General features: G+C 40.1%; 1 protein-coding gene across 1 annotated transcript in view; it reads right to left on the bottom strand.

Annotated features, from left to right (window-relative positions):
• LOC117292331 overlaps positions 1-22,077 on the bottom strand; it is a 49,260-nt gene that overhangs the window by 17,318 nt on the left and 9,865 nt on the right. The window contains exons 6-21 of the mRNA XM_033774356.1: positions 20,901-21,068; positions 19,800-19,906; positions 18,478-18,712; positions 17,196-17,348; positions 15,379-15,555; positions 14,476-14,706; positions 12,546-12,778; positions 11,604-11,790; positions 10,908-11,147; positions 9,690-9,860; positions 8,461-8,682; positions 7,690-7,790; positions 6,842-6,995; positions 5,753-5,923; positions 4,578-4,676; positions 3,727-3,874 (exon numbers count right to left, since the gene is read on the bottom strand). Of these exons, the coding sequence (XP_033630247.1) occupies positions 3,727-3,874; positions 4,578-4,676; positions 5,753-5,923; positions 6,842-6,995; positions 7,690-7,790; positions 8,461-8,682; positions 9,690-9,860; positions 10,908-11,147; positions 11,604-11,790; positions 12,546-12,778; positions 14,476-14,706; positions 15,379-15,555; positions 17,196-17,348; positions 18,478-18,712; positions 19,800-19,906; positions 20,901-21,068 (2,797 nt within the window). The remainder of the gene's footprint in view (positions 1-3,726; positions 3,875-4,577; positions 4,677-5,752; positions 5,924-6,841; positions 6,996-7,689; positions 7,791-8,460; positions 8,683-9,689; positions 9,861-10,907; positions 11,148-11,603; positions 11,791-12,545; positions 12,779-14,475; positions 14,707-15,378; positions 15,556-17,195; positions 17,349-18,477; positions 18,713-19,799; positions 19,907-20,900; positions 21,069-22,077) is intronic.

The following is a 22,077-nucleotide window of genomic DNA, read 5'->3' as shown; positions in this document are numbered from 1 at the left end:
GCGACCGGAGGTTGAATTACAGGAAAATATACAGAGATTAAAAAATAAGAAAAAATCACACTATTTCACATTATTTAAGAAATAATTGATTAAGGAGAGACAAATATTTACAATGTACAAAATAAATTGTTCTGAAAGTTGCGGGAAAAAAAACCTGGATAAAAAATATTGCTGGCACAGTCAAAGGGCGCATAAAAAGCTGCATTCTATTGCAATTCAGTTGTTAAAAAGACGTGTGAGGTGAGGGAGAGGGCTCTTTCTATAGCGCTCGGTTCTGCATTTAAACTGACCCAGAAGTCCAGAGTTCCTAAGTTGGTACCCACTATCATACCTCTGTGGCAAGAGGCGCTTTAGGACTGATGAAGGGAGAGTTTTGGAAAAAGATTGGCACAAGTGGTTACGACGGCATACCAGTGTTTCAATATTGCACAATTGTAGAGCGTCTGAGAAGCGCACGTAGTCATTGCCAAGAATAATTCTGCATGCGCGCTTTTGCACCCTTTCCAGATCATTGCACTGCTTACTTGACAAAGCACCTGACCAGGCGGGTGCAGCGTACTCCAAAATTGGCCGCACAAAGGAGGTATATATAGCAACAAGATCAGATATGCTTAGGTAATGATACTTCAATTTACGAAGCATGAAAAGGCGGGAATTTGCACGCTTGATCATTGAGCCTACATGCATGTCCCACCTTAAGTCGGCTTGAATAAAAATACCTAAAAGCTTAATAACTGAACATTGTGTAATAGTTTTGTCATTTAGAGTCAATGCGAGGGGATCTGGTTGGTTCCGCGAGAAACAAATGTCCATGGTGAAACACTTTTTCACGTTGAGTTGCATTTTGTTGTCCGACGACCAAACATCCAGATCAGTTATTGCAGATGGGAGGTTGGATCCAACACTGGCATCACGGGTTTCAATGACAGTCATGTCATCAACATATTTGAAGTGTTTTATACTTGTATTGTTCTCTTTGAAACGGGCGTCATTGATAATTGCCAGGAAGATAATGGCACCAAGCTTAGTGCCTTGTGGGACACCTGCATTAGTATGGGTCCATTCCGAAAAGCAATCGATGGTATCTCACGCACTGTTCACGATTAGAGATGAAATCACCGATCCATGCAGCTAAATGTGGTGGAACTCCCAACTTGAGGAGCTTGGAAACTGCAATTATGTGTTAAATTTGCATCGGGATAAAGAATCCCACCCGAGTAAAATGCCTGTGATTTTTTTCACAGGACTCGGGGAAGTACTGAGTAATACAGTGCTACACACATCGAGGTATATGGGTAAAAACCAAAAATTAATAAAATTTAAAAAATTTAAAATTAATATGCAATTATGTGGTCGATGTGATCAAAAGACTTAGAAAAGTCAGTGAGAAGAATGGACGGTATAGATTTGGGTAGTCAGCATTGGCATGGAGTGTGTGAAGAACATCAATCAAACAGTGCGTAGTGGATACGTTCTTGATGTTTCCGAACTGGGCGGGGTCGAGGTTGGGTTTAATCGACGCCATTGTTTGTTGAGCAATGAAGTGTTCTGTCACTTTGGCAAAGTGATCTGTGAGGGCAATGGGTCGCAAACTGTCTATGTTGGCTGGTGAAGTTTTGGGCACAGGGACGACAATTGCCCTCTTCCATTGTGCTGGGACGATAAGCTGTGCAAACGAGGCGTTGATAATGTGAGTCAATGGCTTAGAAAGTTCATAAGAATACTGTCGTATAAATCTAGCCGAAATATTATCGGGGCCACTCGCCTTTGTGCTGCTTATTCTCTGAAGTTGTTTGAGCACCTCCCAAGGTTGGACAGGAGGGATTGGTTTGGCTGGAAGGTAGGCTGGCAGTAAGGATGTATCCAAGGGGTCAAGGTCGTTACCGACTGCAGCGAACTTTTCACAAATAGCAGACGCTATGTCCTTGTGAGCTGTGGGGTCAATATTCTGCACATGGATGTTGCGATTTGTGCTCGTGCCTGTTGTAATAAGTCGAACTTCACGAAACCATGAACTCGGATTAGATTTCTTGAGTCGCTCGACCTTGGTTGTGTAGTGTGTTTTCTTGGCCAGTTTGATTTCACGATTGATCTTGTTCCTGAAATACCTCCACAGCGATTGTTGGTTGCCATGGAAAGCACACTGACGCTTGACAACGAGTGATTTGATGTAGGGTGTCAGCCATGGTTTGTCAGTGGGGTGTTTTTTGACTGATTTCTTCGGAAAGTAAGTGTCTAGCACACAGTTGAGGGTTTCGTACTCCGTGCATTTTGCAGTGACGTCATGCATGCTGGTTACTTCCAACCAATCATGGTCACTCAACCATGAACCACATTCTCGCACGTCGCTGTCCTTCATGGGCCGTACCACTCGAGTCTTGCTGGTGTTGGTATTGCGGATGGGGCTTTTAGGTCTGACAATGACACAGCGGTGATCACTAAGACCAAGAGGGGAGCTGATTTCTACAGGATTGTAGAATGATGATAGGTTGGTGATGATCTTGTCTAAAATGGCATCTTCACGAGTTGGCTTGTCCACAATTTGAATAAAGTTATTTGACAAAAGAGGGTCCAGTTCTAGCCGGTTAAAATCACCCATGACAATAATGCCGGAATCAGGCTGCCGAGTGAGAATTTGATCAACAGTGGAACTGATGTGATCAAGCAGAGGTTGAGCAATAATGCTTTTGGGAGGGCAGTAAACAGTTCCAATCACAATGTTTGAAATTGAACGTGGTAAGCGTGGAGGCCGACCATTAACCCAGATTGCTTCGATGTCATCAGGAACCTCTATGTTATCAAGTAAGGTAGCATTCAAGCATTCTTTGGTGTAAAGAGCTACACCCCCTCCTCGACAGTCTTTTCTTGGACGCGAAAAAATGTTGTAGCCATGGATACTAATTTGATCCACAGGTTGGTCTGGTGAAAACCACGTCTCCGTGATAGCTCCAATGTCCACTTTGTTATTGTTCAAAATCAGGCTCAGTTCATCAACTTTGTTATTGAGGGAACGAGGATTACATAACAAGATAGTTGGTAGCTGATAATGGTACCTCGGTTGCTCAGTTGTTATGTTAATGAGGTTCCCAATTCCTCTCCTTTGTGTAGATTTCAAAATGGTGGACCTTTGCGACATTACTACTGGAATATGACGAAGTGTTGTAGATCCTCCTCTGCAACCTCGCTTATTAATTTTTGCTATGTTATTAGCTCTCAGAATATCCCACGTTCGTTGCGATAGGTTGGTTTTTTGCAATTTCCTTCCTATGTCAGTTAGACTCTTGGCAGAGTATTTCAGGACTGACGTCATCACTGCTTAGATTATATCACAACTGGTTAACGGTAGAGAGATGCCTGCAGTTCCACAAAATTACGAAAGCAGTTCAAAAATATAGTCACTTACTCGTGGGAGAGTTCATAGTTATTGAGAAGACTCACCAAGTTGTTAGGAAGGTCTATGTTAATCTTGCAGTCAGGATATCAATTATTATGGAGAATGGAGAGATTTGGCAAGAATACAATTTGACAGAGACAAAAAAGCCGTCCAGCTGCCTAGAGGGCGCTACTCGTACTCAAGCATAGACAAGATTTCAGCTTGTGATTATATATTCTGTCATAATGCTCCAAACTTATGTAATATTTCAATATTGAATAATAATACTGGGTCTGTAATGTTCAAAGATTGTTTTTAAAGATAAAAGCATTAGCAAGCATTCAGTTTCTTACCCAGAAAATGTTTTGAGTCCAAATATCAACCCATCTGTGTCTTTAAGAACCACTGATGTAATGAAGAAATCAAAGTCAATTCCAGAAACATTTCCATTCACAGTAAGATTCTGAGAGAACTCCACACCAGTTGAAAACTCCAAAGAACCTTCAAAATACAAACAAAGCAAATCAATGGCAGCTTTGTCAATTCAAAGTATCAAATCGTAATCAATATTACTTATATCTATTTGGTTTGCGATAACACTATGTGTGTGTCTACTTGCCAGGTAGAGTTTGTTCTTAGAGGACTGTCTTGCTTTATTCTACTACCGTGGAGTAGATTTATTGGATGTTCGGGTGACTTCTTTTACTATTTTTTTTTGCTTTTTTACTATTACCCGGGCAGAAGGTATAGAAAATAGGCTGGGACTACTACTTTAGCTAATAGGAGCGTAATTAACTGTACTACCGCGGAGTATAGTTCTAGAATTGGTCTGAACGTTTCGACTAGCTTGCTGAGTCATCGTCGAGAGACTGACGAGATAAGAGAGAATATTTTTGATGAACGTACACAATTAATCTACGCGAGGCTCAAACTCACATTTAACACTACAGAGGGTGTAACATTCGTGAATTACTTCAATCATTATTTAGTTTTAAAATGCCACACATGAATGGAAAGCGACTGTTGTTCGCTCACCATTTTGATTGGCAATGTTTACGTGTAAATGCCGCGTCGTCTAAAGATGCGCATTTCACTGATTAACACACAGTGACATTGCCCACCAGTATGGCGCATCCAAGATTATTCTATATGACTTTAGGTGAATTGGGTCAATTGTTATGATAGAATTGAAAAAACATCTTACCCAAAATGGTTTGGTCTCCGGACAAGGTCACAACATACTTCTCCAAGTGCTGAACATTGACCTGATCAATAAGGTCGCTCACCACAAGCTGGGCGTGCACTGAGAATGAGGAGTGATCATGAGATAAATAAATGTTATAATGTTGAAGTATGTGTGTAATTTCCAAACAAAGTCTACCTCTAAGGGACCTGCAGCCGGTTTAACCATGGAGGAAGGAAGAGAAGGAGCTCCAACGAAGGGACTTCAAAAGTTGAACCCGTGGTACCGCGGTCGTTTAACGACACCTCGTAATTACCCACATACCTTATACAAACAATGGGCGACCTGGCGTATGTGAGTTTGCGCGTGCGCTCTTGGTTCTTCACTCAACCATGGTGTCGTATGTTGTATGGATATAATACAGAAAAAAATACTTTTTTGAGACCTAGCTGATAAAAATTGTGTACACTTGTGCTCACCAAATCGAAAAACACAATTGAATACCAACCACCCTCGTGTGCTAATACCCAAATTTTGAACCAGCCCTAGTGAGCGGAAAGTCACAAAAAATGTAAAAATATGCCATGATGTGAAACACCACAAACGGTAAATGAAAACATGTATATTCACAATTCTTGTCTCCAATGATTCAACTTTACAAGCAGGCAAGAGCGCAGACTGGCGGTACCACACGTTCTGTACAAAGAGATTTAATCCCTCTTGTTAATCGACCGTTATTGCTGCAAGTGACAAATATGCAGAATCAAAATGGAATGTTCAACAAATTTAGAACACAAAATGTACTAACAAAACTTTAATTATACTTGTAACACACTTTGTTTGGAAAAGTCGATGGTTAAAAGCTCATGCAACTTGTGTAAACTATTTACCATTCAAAATAAGTTATGCTGATAATGCGTTTTGTTGATTTACGATTAAATAATGGAATCAATGTGTGGTGAAGAGGTTTTCAACTAGTGGTTTAATCCCAACGAGGCCTGGTTCTTGATAATTTTACCAACTTTACAAGCCTTTAAACAAAAGGGCATTTATAAAATGTGGTAAAAGAGTAGTGACTTGGTCTAAAACGTCCGTTTAAAACCTTGAAAGCACTGAGCCGTCGCATGACCACGACCTTGCAAGGTTTTAAACGGACGTTTAAGACCGAGTCACTACCCTTTTATTCCCTTATTTACCAATCAGCTGATCAAACGTTATAGATGATAGGATGGAGTTCACGCTTCCAACACTCATGACTGCTGAAGAATATAACTCATCAATGTTGACCGAGTTCATTTCATCTGACACATTCAAATTCACTGTTTGGATGTTACTTAATACCGTTAGCGACTCAAACTCTATTTCTGCTAAAAAAACAAAACACAAAGTTCAGTCATGGAACCATTAAGTAGAAGATAAAATTTTAGTGTATCTTAAAATACTTATAAATAAAAATATTTCAGATGATGTAAACTTCGCAACATGGCAGCCATTTGGATCATTATTGAGAGGGATGGGCGAGCCTCAACGTGATTCCGACCTCGTTCGACTAGAGAGAGAGAGAAAGGGTAGCCTTTTTTAGCTTGGCATCAAAAAGGTTTATATATGCATGGAAAAGGGAATCAAACTATAACAAACAAACTTTATTCATACCAATTTCCTGATGTTTTGGTTTGACCTTGATTGGTTACTTTCCGGGTACCTACTAAGAAAAATCCCAACAACTCAGAGAGGATTTTCACTTCACAAGACTCATAAAGTCAAGACTCATAAAGTCTTGTGTGGTCAAAATAAAATAAAAAGACTTTTTCCCTGAAGCAATTGTCTCCTCAATTAATTTTGGATTGAAACCCTTGTTCATGACAGTATTAACTCTAACAGTTCCATTACAATCCCTTTGGATGGGATGTAAAGCCGTTGGTCCCATGTGTTGTGTAACGCATGTAAAAGAACCCAGTGCAGAGAAGGGGTTCGCCCCGGTGTTCCTGGCTGTGGCTGCTGTATGCGCCGTAGCACTTTGTAAACCCTTATAGGGTGCTACAAAGTTGGGTCTCAGAATTCAGAACTTCAATAACCTATCTTTCTGAAAGTTTGTATATACTCAGCGCCTTACGAACCTTGTTAGGTACGTGCACTATATCAGACTCCGTTATTATTGTTATTATTATTATTAATCATATGTTTTCTAATTATTGACTTTCTCAGATAAAATTTTCCAAACATCAAAGAACTAAGGGAGGAAAATAAAAGTCAAATAATTGAGAGAAGCAAATTTCTTAAGGTACCTGTTATATTCTGGTTGCCAGTGAGGGTGACAACATCAACAGATATATCCAAACCATTCAGCAATTTGTCTATGTATAAGTTGTCTTTCATGGTCACATCATCTCTAATTGCGACACTGCCATCAATGGTCTGCACACCAAACAGCTTGATAACCTACATTCATATCACAAACAAAGTAAACATTGGATTTCTGTTGTTGAAATGAAATCATGCCTTTAAAAATTGATACCAAGAATAAATTACAATGCATAGAATTGTTTTAATGCATTCACCCCAACAACATTACTTAGAAGTAACAAGGTTGGTCAATACTTAATTGTGCTCCATTTATAGATGGATTGCAATACGCGTCATCGGCGCGCAATATTTGATGAATTGTGCACGCGTGAAGAGCTACCATTGGCTGAGAGTCACACGCAGCGCGTATATACACGCGTGCACTTTTCTATTGTTTACATCAAAGATGGTGCTCGATGATGCGTATTGCAACCCATCTATTTACAACAGAAATAAAGAACCTTTAAATTCAGGGAATAACACACAAGTTTGTGGGAGGATAAGATGACTTTACACAGGAGAATCAAACAGAGAGTACGTTTGATTAGCTTCCCTGGTCTGCACCCGGGACATTGGAATAGCTTTGACGTCATTCCAGGGGCTCACCCGGGTCGGCCCCAAGTGCCCTGCTTGTGGAATGGGTCACTTGGGGCTGACCCGAGGTGCATGACGTCACCATGAGAGGGCGAGTGTGATATTTCGATTAGCTCTTGTCAGGGGCACACCCTAATGAGCACAGCGGGGTCGATACAGGGAAGCTAATCGAACGCACCCATAGATTCAAACTTACTGTTCGGTTGAGCTCCAGCAAATCTACACCACTTATATTGACATCTACATCTAGCTCCAGATCACCATTGATTAAAACAAACTCCTCAAAGATCTTATTACCTGGTGTGACATTACATGTGCAATTGTTAAGGCAGAAGGCAAAATTCAGCATTTGTGATAATACAAAGAATAGGTGTTCACAGGCTTCAGAAACAATACAGAAATTATGTTTTATGGTTCATGAATTCAAATTTAAGATTCAAGATTAATAAATTCTTGTGTTTTTAAGACTCATTTTAATCTTATTCTGTTTTAAGACCTTTCTGTGATGTAAACATTGAAACAATTGTTTTGCCAAGTATTTTTTTTAATAAAAAATATAATGAACACTTGAAGTTGAAACCATAATCTTTTGATCTCAATTTGTACTTTACTTTGCCCAGTTGTTTGATTTATATATAGAGGTAAAATTGCATATGAACTTTGCTTGACAATAAATTGAGCATGAACCGGAAACAATCTCTACCCTTGAAAGAGAAGCAATTATAGTTAAGTGTCTAAGCTCATGGACACAATTAATTTCTTTACCGAGATTGAACCCACACTCTGATGACGAGTGTCATGCTTGAGACGCTTGGCAACAACATGCCAAGTAAAACATCAAAGTCTCTGTTGAACAAAATCTTTGTCCATTTGAGGTTCAGGAAGTTCATGATATAGAAGGAACTACATAATCAGTAATGGTTTAAATATACACATGTAGAGAGGACACATGATCCTCAACACATACCTTCAATGCTGGAAACATCATCAAGTTTGATCAAATCCTCTGATAACTGGTATCCATCTATGGTGTCATTTACAAGGTTCAAGTTGCCACTGATTACCAGTGTGCCTCTGATTTCTACTGGAAGGTCAATAACCTGAAGCAGTGCTAATGATAGAATCTGCTGCTGTACCTCCGTCAGGTTGACAGAGTTAATAAACTGACCAACAGTAACATCACCCTCCACTGCATAAATACAAGCAAACAAAAAACCAAACCTGCTTAATACATCAGGGCTCAATGTCATAGAGCTGCGAAGCACAACAATTTGCTTTGCATGAAATTTCTTCCTTGTAAAAATAGGATTACCAACCAATTTTACACGTGATTTTCAGGAAGCAAACAACGGCTGAATACCAGTAACAAGCAATTTGCAACAATTGGAAATTTGATTGGTAATCCTGTTTTTGCCAAGGAAGAAATTTCATGCTTTTCAAGCAAATGTTTGTGCTTATGCTCTATGAAATTGGGCCCTGAAGAGAAAGATGTCTGCACATGGCATAAGCCACTATAGGATTGCACTGTTTGGTTTGGGTATATACAGACAGACTTCCCCAAACCCAATAGTGTTATAGTAATGTGTCCAACATATATCAAAATGGCTTATTGCATCAAGAAGTAGTAGCTCTGGCCTACCCCTCTCCCACCCTGGCTTATCCTTACCCAAGACTTGTTCAGAGTTGGCTTTTTATTGTTTGCTTTGCTCTTGCTTTTACATCATTAAATTTGGTTGTATCTTAAAATGTTTTTATTTATGTCTTTTTGTTTTACAAACTGTTTTATGCAGTTTCACTAAATATTGTTTTCATTCTGTATTGGCCTTTTTTGCTGCTGGGGTGGAATTAAAATTATAAATAACAGGCAAAGTCATATAGATCATAGAGTTATATATAAGAACTAGAGGGCGCACTGGCCGAGTTATGCGGCCCGGCATGCATATATGCCGGCATTTTGTAAGTTGACAAAACAGCATCGCTAGCGTGTGTCAACACACACGACGTGTATTTCACATTCAATGCGCCTACGAAGTTCAACTTACACAATGGCAAGCGTGTCTCCTTGCGGCCGACCCGTCGCGTTTGTGCACACAGCACCACCAGTGCACCCTCTTGTTCTTATACATAACTCCATGAGACAGATACACAAAATAAGCCCACAGACTAAAAACTTGTCCCATTGACTGCCAAACATACCGTCCACAGATTGTGTAAACTCCTTGAGTCCAGTCATTATCTGAAGCACTTGAGAAGACGTACTGACAGTCTGTGATGGTAACTCACTGATATCTACTCCAGCTAAAGTAGCATTTTCTATCATGTCTATATCTCCCAGCACATGAATCTCTTGAGTAAAGCTGACACTACCTGTAGAGGGTTACCAGAATCATATATAGGTGAAAATACAAAGGCCTTTCTCAAAGTTTGCTAGGGCTCCAGCTCAGGCTCTGCGTGCTAATATCCGTGCAAAGCGCGCTGCTCGAAGGTTTAAAGGCAAGCTGCCTGCGCAGCGCGCGAAGCCTAAGCCGGAGCCCAAGCCGAGGTTTGAGAAAGGCCCCTGGACTCCTTCATATCCATTTTGGAAATGAACAGTAAGTCCTACAAACCTGTTTGTATAGCAGTGTGTACACACCGTTGAGCAATACGAGCACACAGGCTGAGCGGTGCAGGTAGTGGCAGAAACTTCACGGTCACATTCTCTTCAGGTTTTCTCACCTCACATCCAACTTGTGAAATTCCTTGGTTGCATTAAATGGATCATTACATCCATCGTAGTTATATGAACAAAAATTTAATTTTTTATATGATATACAAAACTTCAATGCTGTTTACACAATCTTCCAAGTTGTGAAGCAACAATAATTTTTTTTAGAATCACAGCAACTATTCTGAACAATATCATTGACTACTACAACCATATTAAGCCATTTGCGTGTTAGATTTTAATATTAACTTTTGCGAAGTTACATAGGAGACGGTGAACACCCATATAATTTTTTGAATGAAGGTGTTTGGAACAATGGTACCAGGGTCTGCTCATCTGGAGCTTGCTATGCATATAGCAACTGTCTCTATATTCTGGTGAGTTCAAATTTAAGTGGTAACTTGTGATCAAGCACGTCATTGTACCAGACAATATTCAAATCTAACACGCAAATGGTTTATTGGCTGGTGGTCACAAAGGGTGATGGTTCCAGTAAAATGATCTACAAATAGTGGGGATCTCAAGCCTTAAAAGATTATCTGAACATTTGTAAAAGCTTGAACACTTCAGCAAAATAAAAACTGAATGGGTTAGTCAGCAAACAAACACAAAATGTTGTTGTTTTGTTTAGGGTAAAACAAAATTGGAATTCCAGTTAATAACAGAGAAATCACATCCCTGCCATATACAAAGAGACTATATTGACTTACCTTTTATAACCTGAGATCCTGCAGTCAAAACAACATCCTGAGATATATTCATTCCATTCAGGAGATTTAGGATGACAATGTCCCCATTCACAAAGAGATGATTAGCAAAATGAATGGAAGTGTTGATGTTCTGACCAGGCTGGTTTATAAGAACAAACTCAGAGACAGGAGCTGAATTGAGACTGCCATTCACAATCAGATCACTCAATGACACAAAGTTACCTTCAAATACTTTCCCACCTAAAAGTCAAATAAGGGTTCAATCAAAGTTACTTGTATTCAAGATTTATGGCCAGCATACAATATTTATAAAGTTATCACACAAGCGCGAGTCGAATACAGAAAAATGTCTGTATTCCATGAGCGCAAGTGTGATAACGAATTTATCTTCCAGCCACATTAAGTCAATATTAGGTTAGGCTATAATTTTGTTTTTTGTTTTGCACGCGCAAAGTTTGGAATGTTACTTTTGCACTGACCGTATGCGGAGCATGAGGCATTGACTCACAATACGCAGAGTGCAATATAAAAACTGCTCCAGTCCGAGCATCTGATTGGAGTTAAGTACGTAGGTGGGTTAATGATCATATGCAGCCAAACTTCATTATGCAAAGATGGCAGGGACTTTTAACCTGTCTATCCCCTTCCCAAATATCTTTTTGATTATCAACATAAATGCATTTAGAGATGGTTTACCATAAATGGTTTGTGTGCTATATCTGAGTACTGCAGCAGCATCCATCTTGGTTACATTGCTTCCATCTACAAGATCAGTCAGCAACTGGCCCTCAATGTTGACCAAACCGTCAAATGTTGTGGCCCCTGTTATACTTCCATCTTGTGTCACATAAATCGCAAGTGATTTAAATGATGAGAGATCAACCTGTGGTATTAATAATGTAATTAATGATTAATTCATTTTTCAACTCAACATTTTATCATTGGTGGTGGTAGTCAATATCTAAATCAGTCTACTACATGAATGTGTCTAGACCGGATTTTCCTCTTTTAGGTCTTCGATCAATAGCTACACCCAGGCCTCATCAAACTGAATTACAACCCTGTTGAAGACACTGGACTCCTTTGGTAATTGTCAAAGACCCGTCATCTCACTTTGGTGTATCTCAACATATGCACAGAATAACAAACCTGTGAAAATTTGAGCTCAAATGGTTGTCGAAGTTGCAAGATAATATTGGAAGAAAAAACACGAAGTTGAAGAAATGTCACACAAAATTGAGTGCTTTCAAATTTTGGGAGCTCAAAATCTAATTCTGAGGTCTCAAAATCAAATTTGTTGAAAATTACTTCTTTCTAAAAAACTACGTTACTTCAGAGAGACAACAGCTACCAACAGCTCTCTCTCCATTGCTTGTTACCAAGTAAGTTAAGTTATGTTTCAAACTTTGAATATTTGTGTTGTATCGTTTCAGTGATATGGTGGGTTTTAAATCAAAACTTTGACACACATCTTTAAGAGAAAGTATTACAAAAACAACAGTATCTTGACAACACCCATTCGACTCAACAGCTTCAAAATAATTACACAGAGTGGCTACTCAATTACATTTACTGTGTCCATAGATCAATGCTCCACTGGGCATATCAAGAGCCTAAACTTATAAAATCAAAACTTACTGTATCTACCATCTTCTCCAGTTCAACAACTGCATCGTTTTTCAGCCTGAAATCTTGACTGATAGTTTTTTGGCCATTGATGCTATGATTGAGATGTGTAGTTACCACATCAGTAGATAGATCTATTCCATTGACCTGACCAGTTACTGTTAGATTCTCAGCAAATGATGTAGAATTGCTAAATGTCAGGGAACCCAATGCAGTTTGGTCCTCACCAAGGGTCATCACGTTTCCTGACATGGACAACAAATTAATATTCCTGACTTAGTTACAGTTCATCAGTGACAAATTGACAATCCAATATATCTTGTTTATATCAGATAGCAAAGACATTTATGTTGAAGCAATGAATTGATTACATACACAAATAATAACAAGCATTTCAATTTTAGCCAAAAGCACATACAGTCCAAACTATTTATCAACTGTAATCAATGAAAACTCTTCATATACCTTGCCACCTGCACTGTATACATCCACACCCGAGCATGGACACAACATATACCTTGCCCACCTGCACTGTATACATCCACACCCGAGCATGGACACAACATATACCTTACCCACCTGCACTGTATACATCCACACCCGAGCATGGACACAACATATACCTTGCCCACCTGGACTGTATACATCCACACCCGAGCATGGACACAACATATACCTTGCCCACCTGGACTGTATACATCCACACCCGAGCATGGACACAACATATACCTTACCCACCTGGACTGTATACATCCACACCCGAGCATGGACACAACATATACCTTGCCCACCTGGACTGTATACATCCACACCCGAGCATGGACACAACATATACCTTGCCCACCTGCACTGTATACATCCACACCCGAGCATGGACACAACATATACCTTACCCACCTGGACTGTATACATCCACACCCGAGCATGGACACAACATATACCTTGCCCACCTGGACTGTATACATCCACACCCGAGCATGGACACAACATATACCTTGCCCACCTGCACTGTATACATCCACACCCGAGCATGGACACAACATATACCTTGCCCACCTGCACTGTATACATCCACACCCGAGCATGGACACAACATATACCTTGCCCACCTGGACTGTATACATCCACACCCGAGCATGGACACAACATATACCTTACCCACCTGGACTGTATACATCCACACCCGAGCATGGACACAACATATACCTTACCCACCTGGACTGTATACATCCACACCCGAGCATGGACACAACATATACCTTGCCCACCTGGACTGTATACATCCACACCCGAGCATGGACACAACATATACCTTACCCACCTGGACTGTATACATCCACACCCGAGCATGGACACAACATATACCTTGCCCACCTGGACTGTATACATCCACACCCGAGCATGGACACAACATATACCTTGCCCACCTGGACTGTATACATCCACACCCGAGCATGGACACAACATATACCTTACCCACCTGGACTGTATACATCCACACCCGAGCATGGACACAACATATACCTTGCCCACCTGCACTGTATACATCCACACCCGAGCATGGACACAACATATACCTTGCCCATCACCTGCACTGAATACATCCACACCCGAGCATGGACACAACATATACCTTACCCACCTGCACTGTATACATCCACACCCGAGCATGGACACAACATATACCTTGCCCACCTGGACTGTATACATCCACACCCGAGCATGGACACAACAACCACAGTCTGTAATAGATGGGATGCGATTCGTGTCATTGACCACGATATATTTGATGTATTTTACACGTGAAAAGTGCACAAGAGTCACGTGCAGCGCATACGCGCAAGCACTTTTCAAATATGGCGGTCAATGACCCATATTGCAGCCCATCTATACACCAGATGATGGACTGTACACTTACGGAAGAAAAAGTGCAATTACTAACCTGGGATGGCTATTTGATTGACATCTCCTTGGACATTAAGGTGTGCATTCATGATACGTACATCATCTGTAAATGTTACATCAGTATCCAGTATCTGATCTCCTCCATTAAGCCAAACTAGTGATGCATTCAGAGTCTGTACATCAATGTCATTGAGTAAGCCATCTTGACTGTATGTAAGGTCTACATTGGTATCCACTGACGTCACAGGGTACTTGAACACCAGTGAGGCTTTTGAAGATAATAAAGAAATAAAATTTTTATTATTTTCAATTTAGTCAATATAAACAAGAGTAACTGCCAGTTTATCATGGTTTACAGAATATTTGATCAAAAAACAAAACAGCATTAATAATTAAAAGATGAGAACAAGAAAAGTGATGAGCTTCAATCTGAAAGCTCACTCATTATAAAGTTCATACCATTACCGATCCTCCAGTATCTGTTATAGTGTCAAAGTTGATACAACAGCATTTGAAAACACTCAAATGTTGAAGTCAAAATAAGTCCCGTATGAATCCTTGAAAATTCCATGTCAGTTATGAAATACGGAATACTTCATTGAATGATTATAAGGTGTGTTAAATAAAAGCTACAGAGAAATAATGATGTACTTTACCTTCACGTGTGCACTTATTTAAAAGCTTAATTAAAAATAATTATTATGTGAAACCACAGAAAATCTTAAAGGGGGATATCTTCCGAAACGTGGTAAATGGTAAGTTTGTGTTCCATTCCAGGCAAAGCCTCTAGTCTAATTACTACTTTAGCTTATAGGCCCGTAATAGACTGCACCACCGCGGAGTGAGTTCTTGAATTGGTTTCAACATTTCGACTAGCTTGCTCTAGTCATCGTCAGGAGACTGTGCGCCCCAAATAGAATAAGTCATAAGCTCTACTCACAATTAATAGCTTCCACTCCGTTGATAGTAACGACGTCATCCTTAAGAGAAAGAATCTCTGCTAATCTGTTGTCAATGCTTATACCTGTAGCAATGATGGCTTCATCTATAGTGAAGGAATACTCATCTTGAACGGTCAGATTTGAAACCTTCAATATCTCTTCTGTCACAACAGTGGCTGCAAGAATCAATCGATATCCATGGTGTTAATAACATGATTATTGATTAATTGAATTAACTGAATGAATGATAATTGATTGGTTGAATGTTTTATTGACTTGATACAAAATGTATGTTTCTTGTTTATATGTGTTTACACTTTAAACTGGCAAAACAACTATACATTATTAAAAGGTCACATTAAAATTTTATACAAATTAAAAAAATTAAAATCAGTGGTTCCGGCATAACTTGATTTTCTATAGTGGCATGGAGTGACCTTGCATGGTTGGATTTCTGGCAACGAAGGTGAATTCATTTTATCAAGTTTATGATAAAACGCTTTATACATGTACTTGGCATACTATAGGCTTATAACATTTCTCTTTTGTCTGTGTGTTTCATGCTTGGAGTGGCGATTGTCATGCATACATGATGGATTAGGCTTATGTGCATGCCTGTCATTGTCTTGGAGGTTAGATGGCTGGTTCATTCCGGCAATGTGTAAGCTATTGATACTGGTTTGGCGGTTCCACAGGAATTTCTGATGTGTTACCAGGATTGGGCTACTCTCTGTTTTTATCATTTATAATTCACAGGTATTTCTGATGTGTTACCAGGATTGGGCTACTCTCTGTTTTTATCATTTATAATTCACAGGAATTTCTGATGTGTTACCAGGATTGGGCTACTCTCTGTTTTTATCATTTATAATTCACAGGAATTTCTGATGTGTTACCAGGATTGGGCTACTCTCTGTTTTTGTCATTTATAATTCATGGTCCAGTTGAGGCCCAGCATTTCTGCCGGGCCATTCTTTTTCCCAAAACGTGTATTTTACATAGTGTTACAATTTGGCATTAAATAAATTCTAATGTCCAGCTGTAAAGTAACCTAGTTTTTGAGAAAGAAGTAATTTTCCACTAACAAATTGTGAATTTGATTTTGAGACCTCAGAATTAGATTTTGTGGTCCCGAATTCACATACAATGGCTAATAAGCTTATTGTATTGTTGTTGTTGTCTGAGTATAATTAGGCTATACCTTGAGAATGACGACTATACTGGCAGCAGAAAATAAGAATATTTCATAAATGAATTTGGCTGCAAGCTTAGGTCACCATTTGATTTCAGAAACTCATGATTTATCAATGTTGTATGTTTCAATTAAGCTACAGTAATAAAAAGAATATCTTTAAAAGTTTGGTAAATTAATGTTTTACATCTTAATCGACACTGGACACTATTGCTAGTCTTCTCACTTGGTGTGTCTCAACATATTCACAAAATAACAAACCTGTGAAAATTTGAACTCAATTGGTCGTTGAAGTTGCGAGATAATAATGAAAGAAAAAAACACCCTTGTGATCACATGAAGTTGCAAGTGCAGTCAGATGCTTGATTTCGGGACCTCAAAATCTAATTCTGAGGTCTCAAAATCAAATTACTTCTTTCTCAAAACTTATGTTATTTCAGAGGGAGCCGTTTCTCACAATGTTTTATACTATCAACAGCTCACCAAGCAAGTTTTTATGCTAACAATTATTTTGAGTAATTACCAATAGTGTCCCCTGCCTTAAAACTTACCAAATTAAGCACTTTGTAAAACATTGAACATTGCTTTTCAATTTGAAACATGTTTTCTGTAAACACTGATTACCTGTAAAGACAATTGGACCAAGAACCTCCTGGTCACCAGTCAGTTTTAGACTGTCATGCAGTTTTATGGTCAGTCCTTCAAGAGAAGCAGTCAATGTGCTGACCGATGATTCAACGTCTTGAATACACTTTGGAATAGCATCCACTGTAACATCTAAATAAAACAGCAAAGTCAAATGTCAGTACTTCTTGACTCAAACCAAACAAGGTACACTTTGCGCAAAACGTTACTTGCAGTCATTTCTGAGATCAGCATATACATAAATTGTACTTCAATGCCAAATTTTGTGTGACTGAAGTCACCAATTTGTTTTCATGTAAATCATGTAAATCAAAATGTGTACAAATATCACCGCTAAGCTGAATGCCACAATTCGTAATGATGATGCAGTTGCTATAATCATGGTGATCTATAGTCGCAGCCACAGTCACCAGATTTTACAGGATGTCATGGCGGATAATAGGACCAAACTCAAGCTTTGGTGCTTCTGTTCAGCAGAGTGCGGGTTCGAGTCCCGATCGTGACACTCATGAGTCCCTGAGCAAGACACTTAGCGCTAATTGCTTCTCTCTACCTAGGAGTAAATGGGTACCTGTGAGGAGAGAGTTGGTTCTTGTGATTGATTTAGCCGAGTAGCGCATATATTGCGCACAGGCTGTATACTCCCCACCAGGGAGCTGAGATGGTTTAAGGAGTGATTTAAGGCCCAGTGACCAGGGGTAATAATGTGACGCGCTCCGGGTGTGAAAAGCGCTATAAAAAAAAAAAAAATTATCATTATTATTATTAGATCAGAAATGGCCAAGGCTTGAACAGTTTCGTCAAAATGGGCTTTGTTTGTACCTTAAACAAAATGAGCATATCGCTATTACAGCAGGCTTTGAGCACATTATTAGGTGGATACATGCGCAAAATAAATTTTCCTTATTATTATTAATTGCGAAAATCTACTCCGCGGTAGTATAATTAAGGAAGACAGTTCTCTAAAAAACAAACTCTACCTGGGAAGTAGATACACACACGTTGTTACCGTAAACCAAATATATTGTGATACATCACAATGCAATGCCTCAAACTCCATATAGACCTTTTCACCCATTGCGCCAGCGGAAACTGTTGAAATGAGGTGCATTCTGGTATAATTATGGATCAAATTTGATCCCTAGCTATCCCAAAGTGCACCCGATTCCATGCCTAATGCGCACACCAGAGTATTTGTGAAGGTCTATGAGGTCATAGCAATACAGATAATAGTCCAAGGGTCAAATAAGGTCATACTTACCAGTCTGATTGACAGAGTTTAAAGATAGTTCAAAGACATTTGTGACTCCATTTTGATAATAGTTGGTTGCCATTTGCTTATCAGTGACAATCAGCAACAATTCATCCTGGGTGTCTACTGTCTGCAAGGTGGCCCCTTGAGTGAATAAGAGTCCTTCATTACCAGAGACACTGGTTAATTGTTCAATAGCAGGCACCCAATCACCATCTTCATTCAGCTCATAAATGATCACATCCTAGTCAAAGAAAAAACAACAATCATTATTAGTTTGTTTTCTACCCATACACCGATGTAATAAGGCCTACTCAGTACTTTACAGAGTAAAATATCACAGGCATATTACTCGGGTGGGATTTAAACCCACAACCCTTGCAATTCTAGAGCAGTGTCTTTCCAACTAGACTACCGAGGTTGCCTGGTAGCTAGAGGCAGTTTGAATCCTATGTTTTAGCAGAGGGTACCTCAACGATATAGTAGATGGAACTCTTTAACTATGGGTCCGTCACAGTTCAGCAGGCTTGCTATTAATATGTTAACAAGTAGGTCTTTTGATACAGATTATGAATGATTTCTTAACATGGACATCTATCCACTGCGCTTCAAATCTGAAAGCATGCTATTACCAGTATTTCCAAAGTTTCATATTGGCCTTTTAGAGACCAATAGCGGCTGCAAACAGCTTGTACCAAAATGCTATTATTGGCTGCAAACAGGCACAAGATTGTATCTACTTCCACTAAGGCAACAGGGTCAAAGCAAAGGTATAGGACCAGATCGATACTTTCAAATGTACAATTCTAAAGCAAAACATTTTATTTTGATTTCTAAATTATTTGTTCTGGTACTTTTTCTGTAATGATTGGGCACATAAATCAACAGGATTAACAGTGCCTGGGCGAATGGTGATGGTTATACAGAAATGAACAGCCCCTAAGGGGTTTAAAGATAAATTAGACACATGGCCTGATTTCATGGCACTGCTTATCTTGACCCCTTGCATACACGTCCCACGTCACACACGGCAACTGTGCCATGCTCACCATTTTGGTGGGCAATAGGTTAACCAGTAAACGCAGCAGTGCCTAAAATTCGCACTTTACTGAATAACACACAGTGACATTGCCCACCAAAGTGGCGCATCAAAGGTTATTCTGATGATATCAGGTGAACTAGGTCAATACCACAGAATCTGCGCTTACAGTGCGCTGTAAAGCATGTTATACATGTATCTATAGGCTGTAGGGGCTGCAGAGTTCTGCAGTGAGCTGTGCCAGCTCAGAATTGATAAATATAAATTGGCTGTTTTGAATTTGATTTGATACCTGTAAGCTGGACAGCACAAGCAGAATGTCCCCATTTGGAAGCTCAATATCTTGCCATTGAGAAGCACCTTGAGTTAGAATACGCTGATACTCAATGTACTGAAGACCTGCAAATATATAATATTAATAACAATAACAATAATAATAACAAGAAGAAGAATAATATACTAGTCCTATAGCGCATGTATCTACCAAACAAGGTACTCAAGGCGCTGAGTGTATACAAACTTTCAGAAAGATAGGTTATTGCAGTGATGGATTCTGAAACCCAATTATTTAGCACCTTATAAGGGTTAACAACAGGATAAAGGACTGGAAACGGGTTAGAAACGGGTTAAACAATAACCGTAGCAAAAGGCATATTACAAGGCATGTTTTTAAATACTTGGTATCCCTCCTTGTATGGATGAAGTGTATAACGGTACACGCTACACAATGGAATGTCCAGGTGCGTATTTCTGTCGGTTACCAGGCTGCCAGCAAACAGTTTAGTGTGCTCCAAAGTTGTTTGAGCCATAATAGCTGTCTACCTTAAGTCAGTCCAAATACATTTTGCGGATATACATGTACATGTCATTCGACATGAAGTTGTTAATAACTCTCAAATAGATCGATCCATTATGCTCCGCCCAATTGAGAATTGACCAATCACAACCCATCGCGCAACCAAAAGTCTGACACTATAAAGTCTGACATGCGTGGGTGTACGCTTGGCACGCACGACAGGATTGTGCAGAATGGCATTGGAGAGGCTCACGTGTTCTTGCCCCCACATGTGCCTTGGGCGGAGCCTAATGGATCGGTAAGCTCCGCCCCATTGCGTATTGACCAATCACAACCCATTGCGCAACCAAAAGTCTGACACTATACAGTCTGACATGCATGTGCCTATGCTTGGCACGCATGACAGGATGGTGCAGAATGGCATTGGAGAGGCTCACGTGTTCTTGCCCACACCTGTGCCGTGGGCGGAGCCTAATGGATTGGTCTACTGGGCAGAGATACAGGGTAGGGATATAGGGAAAATATAATGAGCCATTTTTGCCACTAAATATCAGAGAATGCACAAATACTAAATGTCAATCTGACAGAGCACTTTACCTGTCCACCAGTATATGATTGAGTCTGTGTTGGTATCTAGTACTCCATCTTCTCCTGCTTGTTGGTAGTTTGCTACAGCCAAGTAATGGTTATAATTCAAGTAGAAGCTCAGCAGGTCCTTTGGTGCGCTGCTTTCTAATCTTTGAACTTTGATAAGTGAATCCGTGTCTGTGCATAAAACCAATGTAAACAAAATGTTTGAGTTGCAAAAATTGATGCAAGTAGTCAAATACAGAGCAATTTATATTTATTATTTATGACCAGCTAAGCCCCTAATCTTTACAATTATACCACAGAGATTCAACTGCAGTTCCATCTGCCGTCGGTTTCACCAAACTCTTCCTAACTTAGGATTAATCTTAGGACTTGGGACAGGTTCAGTTCCGTATCCAAATACACAGGACGCATTGAACCCATCCTAAGTTAGAGTTTAAAGAAATTGCCTTTGTTTGTGATGACTGTACAAATATTATTCACTTTGGCCTGTAACGGCGAGCGGTCTAACTCACCGGACCCAAGCTCAGTTGTTGTCAGCAGCTGAGTGTGGGATCGAATCTCGGTCATGGACACCCGTTTTCCCCTAACCAAGTCACTTAAGCCATAATTGCTTTGAAACAGTTGGGAAGTGCATTTTGCTCTACAAGCCAGGTTCCAAGTTTATGATACCCATGGCTACATCCTTACAGACTGTGAAGGGGGTAACCCTGTTTCAGCCCCAGGAGTAGGTGGCTCCTAGTGGATGATACCCATGCCTACATCCCTATGGACTGTGAAGGGGGTAACCCTGTTTCAGCCCCAGGAGTAGGTGGCTCCTGGTGGATGATGCCCATGCCTACATCCCTATGGACCGTGAAGGGGGTAACCCTGTTTCAACCCCAGGAGTAGGTGGCTCCTAGTGGATGATACCTATGCCTACATCCTGACGGACTGTAGAGGGGGTAACTCTGTTTCAGCCCCAGGAGTAGGTGGCTCCTAGTGGATGATACCCATGCCTACATCCCTATGGACTGTGAAGGGGGTAGCCCTGTTTCAGCCCAAGGAGTAGGTGGCTCCTGGTGGATGATGCCCATGCCCACATCCCTATGGACTGTGAAGGGGGTAACCCTGTTTCAACCCCAGGAGTAGGTGGCTCCTAGTGGATGATACCTATGCCTACATCCCTATGGACTGTGAAGGG

The sequence above is a fragment of the Asterias rubens genome, chromosome 7 (genome assembly GCF_902459465.1).
Source record: "Asterias rubens chromosome 7, eAstRub1.3, whole genome shotgun sequence".
NCBI lineage: Eukaryota > Metazoa > Echinodermata > Asteroidea > Forcipulatida > Asteriidae > Asterias > Asterias rubens.
Note: the sequence above shows the minus strand (reverse complement) of the source record. Positions and strands in the feature narration are given on the sequence as shown.